Here is a 13,685-nt window from a genome sequence, read left to right on the forward strand (position 1 = left end):
CATACAATTATCACCATTAGTAATATAATAACGCATATTACTTTTTAATGTATGAGAGAAAGTTCTTCATATTTTCTTTTTTATGTTTAAAGTTAAAATCAGTTTTCTTACTTGAACTGATGGGTTGCTATAGGATCTGTGTGCATCTCACCTCTCTCTCTTTATCTTAAAATTACAATATTTTTCGGAATGAAGTCAAGCCACTTTCTTGTAGGTTACAGGTGCTTGGTGAAAAGAGTTAGATCATTGAAGTATATTTATTGTTCTCCACTGAGCTTGTTGTTAGCGTTGTTATCTGCTAATTGCGGGGGGTGGGGGGGCACATGGTAGAGATGCCAATTCTTAAAACCTCTCATTTAGATGCCCTCCATCCAGCTGATGTTACTTGTATTGTGAACATGGCCAAGAGTTCAATGGCTGCAATTCCCAAATTCATATAATTAAATGCTTGAGCAGCACTTCAACCCCGGACTCAAGAGTTAAACAGCTTAAAATGCTGCCAAATGCATCTGATGTATGAACACCCATGTCACCGTATGCAACAAATGCTGGAAATGGCACACAGCTGTCAGAAAACCTGTTCCCGATTCATTCAAAGATTGCGCTCATCTCTGCCTGCGAATCTTAATGAATGGGCTGGACGTCCAGCAGATGCACTCTTCTTGCAAACAATACATGTTTTTTTATGCTATGGATATATTTTAAATGCAAACTCTGATGCCAACAGGTGCCAGCTGAAGCACTCCCTGCAGACTCATTATTCAGGCACTGACAACACGCTGCTTTGTTCACGATGATTAATAACACCTGGGGACTTTCATATTTAATTGAGACGTTTGTCACCTTGCAAATGGCCCTTGGCGCATGTTTAACATTGAAGCTTTCAGAACCTAGTGGGTTATTTGAGACCTGCTCTGTATACAGAAATAATGCTGCCATTAGCCCTTGGCTCGTCACTTTATATACACATCTGCTCATTCAAATTGAATAGGGGTAGATGAAACTTGATGGTGCATCATGAATCACTCTCATGCTTAGCTGGTATAGTTGTGTTCTGTGCCACAAGTCACAACCCCTACTAGTGTCGCAGGGTGGATGTCAGGATGTTCATTTTCTGCACACCTTCAAAAGCAAGACTGTCTCTCTAGTATTATTGTGGATGTGTGTGTGTGGGAGGGGAGAGAGAGGTAATTGATATGTATCTGGAATACCTACTTCTTCACCTATAATTACCAACTTATTCATTTGCAAACCTACATATTAAACCAGTTTATGCAAATATTGCATTGCCCATGATATTTATGTCAATATTTAATAAGATAGATAGATCAGAAGAATTGATAAGTGTGTTCCACTTACAGCGTCGCATTCTGGGAATCATGTGAACAGGGGAATTAAAACAACAAATAAAACCAGGCCTTTTACTGTAGTGGTGCTGAATGACTCACACTTATCTTCTTGGGGACATAATTAAGCATGAAGGCATGCTAGATAACAGTTGGTAAACAGCTCCACCATGTGGCCTCCTTCCAAATTTCGATACTTCTTTTTTTCCCTGTAGGCTAATGTTACCCTAATTACCCTACTTACCCTAACTGCGCTAATGTGACTTCACTTGGTTAAATTTGACAGTGGGGATGACAAGGTGTACACACACATATTAGACTATACATTATTAACAGGGTATACATTACATACCCAATCCTATTAACTGCCACACCTTGTATACCTGATCTTGTTCGTTTTAAACCTTACACTTTACATATATTGTATACATTAAATTGCGCATGCAGTAGCAGCAACCTCACTGAAACCATCCCTTATTCTTTCAAAGCCAAGAAATCAATAAGTCATCCAGGATCCAAAGGGGTTTAGTGTGCTACAGTCTTTTCTGAAGTTATACAATGCCACTTGTCACTGATGAACAGAGATGTTTCTTAAACTTGAATTGACATGTGTAATCCATTGAATTATGGTCAACGCACTGCTGTTACACTGAGTAAACATGGAGCAGCAGCAGAGTCCTGGTGTTTGTTGCTGTAATTTTGCATTTCTCCGGGAAAGTAACTGGTTGGCCACCGACGGCGTGCAGCAGGGGAGGCGGCGGTCTGTTCGGTTGAGGGCGCTGTGCTTAGAAATGATGGCGGCACCCAAACAAACCCATCCCGCTGGATACAGAGGAGCACTTTTTTAATAATATGGTGACTTATAATATCAAAAAAATCACTAACATTACGTTGTCATATTTGTGTACGTATGCAAATGAAGCTAGTCAATGCAATCCGCGAACTGAATTCAATTTGAGATGTTTCAGTGCAGTCTATTCATTTGTAACCAGGGTTGTGGTGTAGTGTGAATATGTAGCTGTCAGGGATTGTTTCTGTTTACCCAGCGCACATTTATCTACAAAACAAAGTGAATATATCATACCCGCCATTTTAATTTCTGAATAAATCATTGAACTGCAAAACATGCGCTCCGTTTGCATCGACCAGACGCCAGTGCCCTGCTGAACCGCCGAGGCCGTTTTCTGCGGAGGGTTTATTCATACCGTGTTGCCCAAATTAATCGGCATCATTAATCACCACCATGACACACTGGACGAAATTTGAGAGAGACATGGACCACGACATCAAGAAGCTGATCAAACACATCAGCGGGATACAGGATGAAGAAGACCACAATTTCCAGACGGCCATGAAGTTCGCCTGTTCCAATTTCAAGTACGGTTTCCATCTGTGAATGACATTTGAATTTTAAATGTTGTATTTCTGGCTGCATTTAAGACTAATGGATTTAATGACAACCCTTACATTGAGATCCACTGCTCTGTCTGCTTGATTTTGTGTGGTCTATGGTGTCACATGATTAGACACCTGTAGGATATGTGTCTATGTGTTTAATGTGAAGTCAGCAAAATAAACATCAGGAGTCTTACTGTGCAGCTTCATTGTAACTTCAATTCTTGTGTTAGTACTTGTGTGCATTGGTTGTTGGTGGTTGTTTTATCTCAAATGCTTGCTTCTGTGTTTTTACTTTGCAGGTTTCATCGGTACCTGGATGTCAACAGTCACAAGGTGCAGCGCACTGTCAGTGGGTAAGTTCAGGCAGGCAAGAAATATGAGTTGATCTTCCTTGTCCCCAGGTATGTAAAGTGGAGATGTGTTCTTCTTACTTGTTCCCGCTTTCTTTGCTTCAGAATCTACGAGAAGCTGATGGTTCACTCGGATGTGAGCAAAGCTGCAAGCTGGAAAAGATTGACTGATGAATTTATGAACTCTCCCCTACCAAACACAGAAGAAACAAATGTAAGGGAGCTGTACACTAAAATGTTTCAAAACCTCGTTAATGGCAAATTAATTATTTGCAGAAGTACAATGTAATTTATTGTTTTTGACCCAAAAGATGTGGAGCAAGTTAAATGTGGACTGGGCTGAAACGAATAGTGAATGATAACAATTTAAATGTTCTGGGTTTTTTTTATACTTCATGGCAGACAGATGTCCATCACAGCATCCTGTCCCTCCTGCTCCTCCTCTCTGATTCTCCATCTAACACAAATTACAGTGAAAAGCCCAGACTGAAGGAAGTGGGTAAGGAATGAAATACAACTTTTCAAAAAAAGTATTAGAGGGGGTTAATTTGAATAGAAATATTTTGTGGCACTTAAGTGACATTTGTTTTCTGTTTCTTTCATATTGTACATTTGCATGTAGTTCATTTATGTTTATTTGTAATTAAGCGGTGGTTATTAATAATTATTGCTATGATATTTGATATTCGCATAGTTGATAAGAAAATAATTCTACAGTAGAATCTTTGCCACTTATTCCTTTACCAAACTTGAGAGAGAAATATTCACTATTCATTAAATCATGTTCTATTATTATTATTAGTTTTTAAGTTTTCTAAGGACATGTTCATCTCTTGTGTTCTGAATATATTGAGCCTAATCATTTTTATGTATTTCCTTAAATGTTCATGAAGAAAAAGAAGATGATTTTGACTGGGGTAAATATTTGATGGAAGGAGAAGATATTGACATGGGACCTTTTCCTGACACTCCTGTAAGTGATTTGTGTGGCTCTGAGCTTCACAGTTTTCTTAAACCGCGCATTGCCCCACGCATGTGCCAGAAGTATCAAAAGCTCTTGGATGACTATATAGGGTGGAAAGGTAGGAGTAAGAAGATAATTTCACATACTGGTCTTGTAAGGCCACAGCACCTTCCTCTCCTGTACTGTTGTTGATGATCTAGACTAGTGCTTGTTCATGCCACCGTACAGTGGACTGTGATCTGTGTCCTCTCTCAGGAGTGGTCAGAGGAGGACAGTGAGGAAGAGGAGAGTCAGGAGCCATTGAGCAGAGAGGATTCTGGGATCCAGGTGGACAGAACACCCTTGGATGACCAGGACCAATCCAAGAAGACTGTGCAAGTCACTTGGAAGGGTTGGTCTTTGTTTTGTTTGGAGAGTGTAATAAAGGGTGGGCTTTCCGAATGCATATTAAAACAAATGATGCAGAATGAAAATAAATGGCCTAATGCGCGGATATCCTTGTTTTGGTTGCAGTGGGTGAGCCGGATGCCCGGGCCTGGCTGGAGCAGCACGTGGTGACGCAGTACTGGGTGGCCCAGGCCCCTCGCTTCACCCACAGCCTGCACCTGCACTCCAACCTGCTCAATTTCTGGTAGGAGGACGGCGGTCGTAAAGTCCGCTGAAGATAAAGTCCCTTCGTACCTCACCGTACATGCCACACAGAGTGGGCTGTGAAGAAATGCATAGGAATAATTACTGCGGAGCTCCAGGTTTTAGTGTTGAATGCATTACTTCTGCAATTTGGAATCTGAATTTGTACCATGTGTTTTTTTTTCTTCTTTTAATCTAGAATAGTCCTTGATAGTGGCACAGCATCTGAAAACAGAAAATTATCAACTGCATATTAAGTCAAATGAAAACGGCTCTTCCCTGTGGTTCTAAAGTACTGCATGTACTGTTTAAGAATTTGTTGAAGTCCAGTTAATGCCATTCAGGGTTATGTTAGTCAGTGCAATGAACAGCTTTCAGTCTTTAGGCTTTGGCATATGCTCCCCATGAGTACAGATTGAACCACGAGCAGCCAAGTGTTGAAAATATGTTGTCGAAGTATCCAAAAATCTGTCCCAGTGCTGGAATCCGGACACCATTCCTTTACTGCTATCTGTTCCTGATCAGTGCTGGAAGTAATGGATACCGGCACAGTCCATCCTGTTCTCTCTTTCTCAGGGACCAGCACTTGTACAACACGGATCCACTGTACATCCCTGAAGAGAAAGTGTTCGTCACTGAAACCCAAGTGATAAGAGAGACTCTGTGGTGAGCTGGAATGAGTTTGTTTCATCGCATAACTGAAGGGTGTCGGATATCTAACTACTGGCAATGTATTCCAAGATAAACCCTGTACAGCACAAAGTCTAGAAAACCGTTTTTTTATTTATTTTTATCAACCGGGGAAGCGAGGGAATCTGTTTAAGCATTTTAACTGTCAACTTGAAGATTCTCTTTGCCTCTATAGTGCTTTTGTTTCGGGATACCCTTATTATGCATTGTATAAGAAACGTAAACTTGTCCCACTGAGCTTAGACCATCAATAATTGATGCGGTTTGCTGTATGACTATTCCATTCATGTCAGAAAAGTGATATTAGTTTTCTGATGTTTCCCTCAAGTGGAAATAATCATTTTCCTCTTTGCTTTAGGCTCCTCTCTGGAGTGAAAAAACTCTTCATATTTCAGCACCATGATGGGAAAGTAACTGTGAGGAATGATGTTGTTGTCACTCATTTGACAAATGTAAGTTGGCTAATAGTTTCAAAGAGATTTCATTTTCTGCCATCGCTTGCAGTCGATCGATTGTCTCTGCTACGTCTCTGACATTTGATTAGAGGAATAGTAATGTTTCATGAATTTGTTTGTTGTGAGGGCAATCTTGCCACTTTTGTGTCTGCCTTAGATAAGCCTTCTGTGTTTTCCTAATGTAGTGAGTACAAGTAGTGACTACACCTGCAATGTTCCTGCTTTTCCTTTCCTCTCAGAACTGTTTGCGATCGGTCTTGGAGCATGTGGCCTCATATGGGCAGGCGGTGTCCCGACTGCAGAAGTTCATTGACGAAGTGACCGGGTACTGCGTTGAACCCGCCCCGCCCGGGACCACCACCTCGGGCAAGAAAGGGTCCGAGCCTCCATTCAGGACCTACCAGGCCTTTGTCTGGGCTCTCTACAAATATTTTGTCAGCTTTAAAGAGGAGCTCACCAACATCGAGAGGTGCATCATTGTGAAAGGTGAATTGGTTTTGTTTGGCATGTTTCTTTCTCAGTCCCAACCCATCCCAAAATATTTGAGTTGGATGGTCTCCTCACTAATGCGTCTCCATTTCTATTAACCCCATTGGTCCTGCTCTTCACCAGATGAAACGGTCACGCTGTCTGTGGTGCTGGAGCGCCTCACCCCCCACCTGGCTCAGCTGAAGGTCCTGCACAAGGTCTTCTGCACAGGAGTCGCCGAGGTCCCCCCCGACACTCCCAACGTAGTGCGGGCATCCCACCTCCTCAACACCCTCTACAAGTCCATCATCGAGTACGACAGCATCGGAGAGGCGTCCGAGCAGGCCGTGAGTGTCTATGGTTCACCTGCGCCCAATGTCTCCTGTCAGTTGTGTGGTTCGGCAGAATGATTTTCCACATCGTTGTGCAGTAGTGTGATGGGTCGTCGGAGTCCTTGTTGCCCAGATAAAAGATTTTCCGTTTCGGTGCCTCAGGTGGCCCTCCTGTTCTCCCTGTGGGTGGAAACCGTGAGGCCCTACCTGGAGATTGTGGATGAGTGGATCGTTCACGGACACCTCTTCGACCCAGCGAAAGAATTCATCATCCAAAGGTGCGTCATCCTGTTGCTCCAAATAAGCAGGACGACCCTCAGTGTCAATTGGATCAACTACACGCGGATTATCGAGAGGCTACTGTAGATACATATTCTAAATGTATTTATTTCCCCCCCCCCAGAAACAAAGATGTTCCTGTCAATCACAGAGACTTCTGGTACGCCACCTACACCCTGTACAGCGTGTCGGAGACCGTGGAGAACGAGGAGAAGCTGAGCGACAGCGCCAGCGGCAGCTCCGCCAGTGACCAGGCCTCTGTGGCGAGCAGACAGCACACCATGGTCTCCTTCCTCAAGCCGGTGCTCAAGCAGATCATCATGGCTGGCAAGTCCATGCAGCTGCTGAAGAACCTGGACTGCAAGGAGGCAGGGCAACAGGAGAGGTCGTCCAGAGGTCAGTCAGGGAGACCTCCTCCTCATCTCTTTCTATTGCCCATCCATCCAGCCGTTTTCAATAACTGCTTTGTACGGTACAGGGTCACGGGGAGCTGGGGCCTCAGCTGCTGGACACATGGATGTACAATATATATATATACATACACTCACCTAAAGGATTATTAGGAACACCTGTTCAATTTCTCATTATTGCAATTATCTAACCAACCAATCACATGGCAGTTGCTTCAATGCATTTAGGGGTGTGGTCCTGGTCAAGACAATCTCCTGAACTCCAAACTGAATGTCTGAATGGGAAACAAAGGTGATTTAAGCAATTTTGAGCGTGGCATGGTTGTTGGTGCCAGACGGGCCGGTCTGAGTATTTCACAATCTGCTCGGTTACTGGGATTTTCACGCACAACCATTTCTAGGGTTTACAAAGAATGGTGTGAAAAGGGAAAAACATCCAGTATGCGGCAGTCCTGTGGGCGAAAATGCCTTGTTGATGCTAGAGGTCAGAGGAGAATGGGCCGACTGATTCAAGCTGATAGAAGAGCAACTTTGACTGAAATAACCACTCGTTACAACCGAGGTATGCAGCAAAGCATTTGTGAAGCCACAACACGTACAACCTTGAGGCGGATGGGCTACAACAGCAGAAGACCCCACCGGGTACCACTCATCTCCACTACAAATAGGAAAAAGAGGCTACAATTTGCACAAGCTCACCAAAATTGGACAGTTGAAGACTGGAAAAATGTTGCCTGGTCTGATGAGTCTCGATTTCTGTTGAGACATTCAGATGGTAGAGTCAGAATTTGGCGTAAACAGAATGAGAACATGGATCCATCATGCCTTGTTACCACTGTGCAGGCTGGTGGTGGTGGTGTAATGGTGTGGGGGATGTTTTCTTGGCACACTTTAGGCCCCTTAGTGCCAATTGGGCATCGTTTAAATGCCACGGCCTACCTGAGCATTGTTTCTGACCATGTCCATCCCTTTATGACCACCATGTACCCATCCTCTGATGGCTACTTCCAGCAGGATAATGCACCATGTCACAAAGGTCGAATCATTTCAAATTGGTTTCTTGAACATGACAATGAGTTCACTGTACTAAACTGGCCCCCACAGTCACCAGATCTCAACCCAATAGAGCATCTTTGGGATGTGGTGGAACGGGAGCTTCATGCCCTGGATGTGCATCCCACAAATCTCCATCAACTGCAAGATGCTATCCTATCAATATGGGCCAACATTTCTAAAGAATGCTTTCAGCACCTTGTTGAATCAATGCCACGTAGAATTAAGGCAGTTCTGAAGGCGAAAGGGGGTCAAACACAGTATTAGTATGGTGTTCCTAATAATCCTTTAGGTGAGTGTATATACATACATATAAAAAAAGTAATTCCCCGGGGTAACTGCGTTGTCTGTGTTGTAGACGCAGAGCGGAAGAGCATCTACACGCTGTTCCTGGAGTCGGTGCAGCTACGTCTGCGCTGTGGGGAGGAGTCGCCCTCGGACACCGTGACCGAGCAGCAGGCCACCAAGAGGAGCCTGATCAGGATGCAGTCCATCGTGGCCAGACACCTGGAACTGGACGACGTTCATGACCCCCTGCTGGCCATCAATTTTGCAAGGTGAGCAGCAGTCGCGAATGGTTCATGGTATTGGTTTGCAACTGTGTATGTATTCCTTTGCTTTACTGTCTGACATCCTACATGTATTTCCATGAACTCTACAGTTATGCATTTATTTTTATTCAGCTAATTGTATGTTTAGCGAGTGAGGTGACCGATCACATGGGCCTGCATATATACATACAGTCACAGGCTAACAAAACCGTCGTCTGATCTGTCCTGATTGTCCTGTCACTTTGACTTCTCTAGGCTGTACTTGGAGCAGAATGACTTCCACGAGAAGTTCTCGGGCAGCGACATCATCGTGGACCGCTCGTCTGAATCCGTGACCTGCCAGACGTTTGAGCTCACTCTGAGGTCCTGCCTGTACCCCCACATTGAGAAGAGGTACATCGAGTGCTGCGGCAACCTCATGAAGACCTTGAAGAAAGATTACAGGCAAGTCTGATGGGAAATGATTGCTGTGTTTTAATTCATTTCTATAAGAACAAATCTGTATAAATTATGTGCACTTATAATATTATAGGCTATCTAGTCCTAAATGTTGTCCTGTGGATCTGACCTTATTGTGTGCTGATATTTGGATTTGCCCAGACTCTTGGAATACCTGCAAGCCATGAGAAACTACTTCCTGCTGGAGGCTGGCGACACCATGTACGATTTCTACACAGCCATTTTTGACAAGGTGCTGGAGAAGGAGAGCTGGCAGCAACTGTCCTTCCTAAATGTGCAGCTGCAGGAGGCTGTGGGACAGCGCTACCCAGAGGACAGCACCAGGTACTGCAGAACATTTGTGTTTTCTTCTACCTCTACGAGAAGAGAAAAATGTACTTTCAGCCCAGAGAAGGAATGATACTGTTACTTTTGATTGCAGGACTTACAAGATAGTGTTTTTGTGCAATAATTAGCTGATTTATGCTCAGGACCATGAAATTGCTCAAAAATGTATTTAATATAGTAATTGGATATGAGAAAATAAAATGCATTACTCAAATAAAAATAAAAGCTCACTACTTCTGTAAATCCTAACTAGATTTGATTTGGTGTATTATAATTGTTATATAATTATATTATAATTGTGCCTTATTTGTGAGGCGAGGGAGTGTTTCTCCACTTTCTTTGTTTTTTCTCTCCTTTCCACTTGTAAATGTGTAAGATTATTAGGCATTTTGCTCTGTACTGTTTTTTGTTGTTAGAACTCGATAAATATAATTGCTCTAAATTGAGCAAGATTACCTGTTATTGATGTCATGTATTTTTCACACTCCTTTTTCAGGTTGTCAATATTTTTGGAAACCATTGACCCGGCCAGGAGGAAACAACCAGTGAACAATTTAGATGGTCTTACACTTAGTTATAAGGTATTTTTTGCCACTATAATTTAAATAAGTTAAACTGGAATGTTTTGCTGGATTATAACTTCTGTCCCTCTCATTCCCTAGGTCCCCTGGCCTGTAGACATTGTGATCAGCTCTGAGTGTCAGAAGATTTACAACCAAGTGTTCCTTCTCCTGCTACAGATTAAGTGGGCAAAATACAGCCTGGATACGTTACGCTTCAGTGGTGTGTAAAACTGTTGTTGTTTTCTCAGGTTGCAGTATTTGATATTTGCAAAAGTCTGGAAAGAGGATTCAATGTTGAATGATGTAAAGAAAGAAAAATACTTTCTGGTGCTAAAAATATGATGACATTCCTCAACAGAACTGACCGTGGCTACCAAAAGGCTTGAAGGAGGTTTATTTGATGAAAATGCTTCTAATGAACCCATCAAACAGCAGATTCACAGGATGTGTCTTCTCCGGGTTAAACTCATGCATTTTGTCAACAGCCTGCACAACTACATCATGACCAGGGTGAGTGCTGGCCTGGGATAACCGACTGCCTTCATTCATGTTCCTCTCCATGTTCTCTTGAAAAGCCATTGTGCTCTGTTTGTCAGATCCTGCACAGCACGGGCCTAGAGTTTCAGCACCAGGTGCAGGAGGCGAAGGACCTGGACCAGCTGATTAAAATCCACTACAGATACCTGTCCACCATTCATGACCGCTGCCTCCTGAGAGAGAAGGTAGGGATCCACATGGCCACCTGTGTGATTCAGCGCAGCTTGGAAAGGCTGAACTGAACAAATGAATTTAGGTGGAAAAACACTCTACTTTTATAGAGGTGGTGTCTATATATGATATACATTGTTAGTAAAGGACCAGTTATGATGCTGATGGCTGAGATTTTAAAGAATATAGAATATTTCTCTTTGACTCAAAATGTCTTGTATTGACACTGTGTTTGCAGGTCAGTTTTGTGAAGGAAGCGATCATGAAGGTACTCAATCTTGTCCTGATGTTCTCTGATCGATGGCAGGCTGGATTTGGAGCCTGGAAGTAAGCATCTGCTTTATTAGCAAAATTCACGGGGACATTTAATTATTTTCTAAATAAAAACATGAAAAAACGGACAATTTCCAATGTGTCTCATGAGGTGAGCTCTGCACACTATGGGTGGGGTTTGTTCATTTTGGGTTGGGTGTGGGTGCATGTGGTTGTTTAGATGTGGCAGATTTAGAGAGCAGAAAAAGCATCCGTGTTTTCAACTGTTGCCCAAGATTAAATTAAAACATTGACCCAATCTCCAGTTTCAAACTCAGAACCTGATTGTTACTATCTGTTAGACAGCTTTGAAAATGGCAAATGAAACCTGTCATCAAGAACCGTTTGTAATTTGCTTTTTGCCCATGTTTTAGTTTAATCTGGGCTGTTTCTGGTTGTTGGGGCGATTGATCTGAATCTACTTTAATAGCCCTGTTTATAGACTCTGATTAGCACTAATCTTGAACTATTGCGTAGCCCAAGACTATTGCTCATCTCGGTCTGTGAAACCAGCCATCTGATTACAATTGAAATAGTTTTCAGGTCTGTGTAGCAGAGAGATAAAAGTCCTGTGAGAATCTACAGCAACATCGTTATTAAAGGCCACAATCTGTGTACAGTTCTTTGTTTGGCCAGGTTACAGTAATATCTAACTTCTCTTTCTGCTTCTAGGATTGAGTCCATTGATAAAATGGAATCTGATTTCAAAAACTGCCACATGTTCTTGGTGACGATTCTCAACAAGGCCGTCTGCAGGGGCTCGTTCCCGCACTGTGAGTTAGATGTTGAAAACCTAAAATTGAAATATCTGTTAGATGACATTTCCTTCAATTATCTCAGGCACGGAATAAGACTGAGAGAGCGAATACGAGTGGCCTAATTCTGTTTTATGACTGATTAAATAAATAATGACTTCTACCATCTAGAGAAGAGTTTTATCTTGTGGAACGCTGCATGATGGGCCTTGAAAGCACCACGAGACAGTGTTCCTCAAGACAAACCTTATCTCTAGACTGTCAAAGTTGCATACAATATTTACTGTAAGCTTTCATTGTTCATTCATATCCATAGCTCTTAGTCTTTTATTGTTATTTTATGGTGTGGAGTTGGATGTTAGTGGAAAAAAAAAGTCACGGCAGGCATGAATGGAATATGTCTTGTCTAACTGTTTTCTTCTTGCGTGTAATGCCCTTTTGTGTGATTGTGTTTCCTAGTGGAATCCCTGTCTCTGTCTCTGATGGCTGGCTTTGAGCAGTGCTGAGAGGGCTTCAGAGAAAATCGCCAAGCTGTGCTCAATAACCTTGCAGTACTTTCATCTGCTATACCTCCACGAGACTCCAGGAATATTTGCAAATCTGCGAGACGTTTTTCACGATGCTGTGTAACAGCCGTTTCCGTTTTTGTTTTTTTACCTTTGTTTCCACCTGGATGTCAAACCTCAAAGCACATGGGCAGACTAAAGACGCTGCCGGCCTCTTATTCTCTTCCTGCTGAGTGAATGAAATCAAAATGCTTCAAGCACATTTACGTTGCTCTTGTTAAGAAAAATAAATATAGAAAAAGTTCAGTTGTGACTGGAGTATCTCATCCTTATCTTGGGTGCTCACATTGAGACAAGGCAATAAGGAAACAGGGTGCTGATCATGTAAATATAGTGTGTGCTTTATATAAATGTGTGTGTGCTGTTGTTTCTGCTCAGAATACTTTGTTTACTTGACTGATTGTGAAGCAGAATAAATACAAACCTCGTCGCACAACAATTCCTGCTCTTGTAATAAAACCAATGAAGACTGTTCTTGATTGTCTTTGTTTTTACTCAATTCTGTGACCTAATCTTTCACTGAGCTTAACCTCAGGATCCTTGAAAAGCATTTTTATTTATAATCATTAAGATGGTCATTAAATATTTTAAGATAAAGGGGAAAGAACAATCCGTCTGACCACAGCGCACACTGTACACACAAACCAGCCTCGGTGATGACTCGGCCCCGTGATAAATGACAAAGGGTGACTGGGGCTTGACTTCCTGACTAACAAACTTTGTCATTTACCCCTTGACAAGCTGACAATTAAAACCAAACAAAAGATGGACTGAAATAGCAGTTTCATCTCCCTGTAGCATTGTTTTTTGGTTTACTTCCTTAAAAGTTGGATATTGCTCAAATCAGCCATGGCTTGGAGCAATAGCTGTCTGCCAACTACGTGTGCCTGCTGTTGAAGATCCAAGAGACTGGGTATCAACATTCAGCCCTTATCTTTCACTTTTTAACTTTAATTACATGGGAGATTAGTCTACAGCTCACCCACGTGGAAAATCAGGACCTTTAGACTTTTTTAGACATGGAAAATGTTACTTATATATAATAATGTGGAAGTCCTACATCTTAAAA

At 42.4% G+C, this 13,685-nt stretch overlaps 1 protein-coding gene across 1 annotated transcript; it reads left to right on the plus strand.

The window, feature by feature from the left end:
- Nucleotides 1–2,110: 2,110 nt before the first annotated feature.
- tubgcp5 (tubulin gamma complex component 5) lies at nt 2,111–13,090 on the plus strand. Its single transcript, XM_066706077.1, has 23 exons — nt 2,111–2,723; nt 3,044–3,097; nt 3,200–3,308; nt 3,497–3,593; nt 3,988–4,067; nt 4,314–4,449; nt 4,572–4,689; nt 5,265–5,354; nt 5,737–5,830; nt 6,073–6,319; nt 6,446–6,648; nt 6,796–6,911; nt 7,037–7,308; nt 8,734–8,932; nt 9,182–9,370; nt 9,527–9,709; nt 10,209–10,293; nt 10,375–10,495; nt 10,634–10,785; nt 10,872–10,997; nt 11,222–11,310; nt 11,968–12,068; nt 12,510–13,090. The coding sequence occupies exons 1-23, from the start codon at nt 2,590–2,592 to the stop codon at nt 12,554–12,556; spliced, it is 3,042 nt and encodes a 1,013-aa protein (XP_066562174.1). The 5' UTR covers nt 2,111–2,589; the 3' UTR covers nt 12,557–13,090.
- Nucleotides 13,091–13,685: the final 595 nt, after the last annotated feature.

This window comes from Amia ocellicauda, chromosome 6, assembly GCF_036373705.1.
Source record: "Amia ocellicauda isolate fAmiCal2 chromosome 6, fAmiCal2.hap1, whole genome shotgun sequence".
In the NCBI taxonomy this organism is placed as follows: Eukaryota; Metazoa; Chordata; class Actinopteri; order Amiiformes; family Amiidae; genus Amia; species Amia ocellicauda.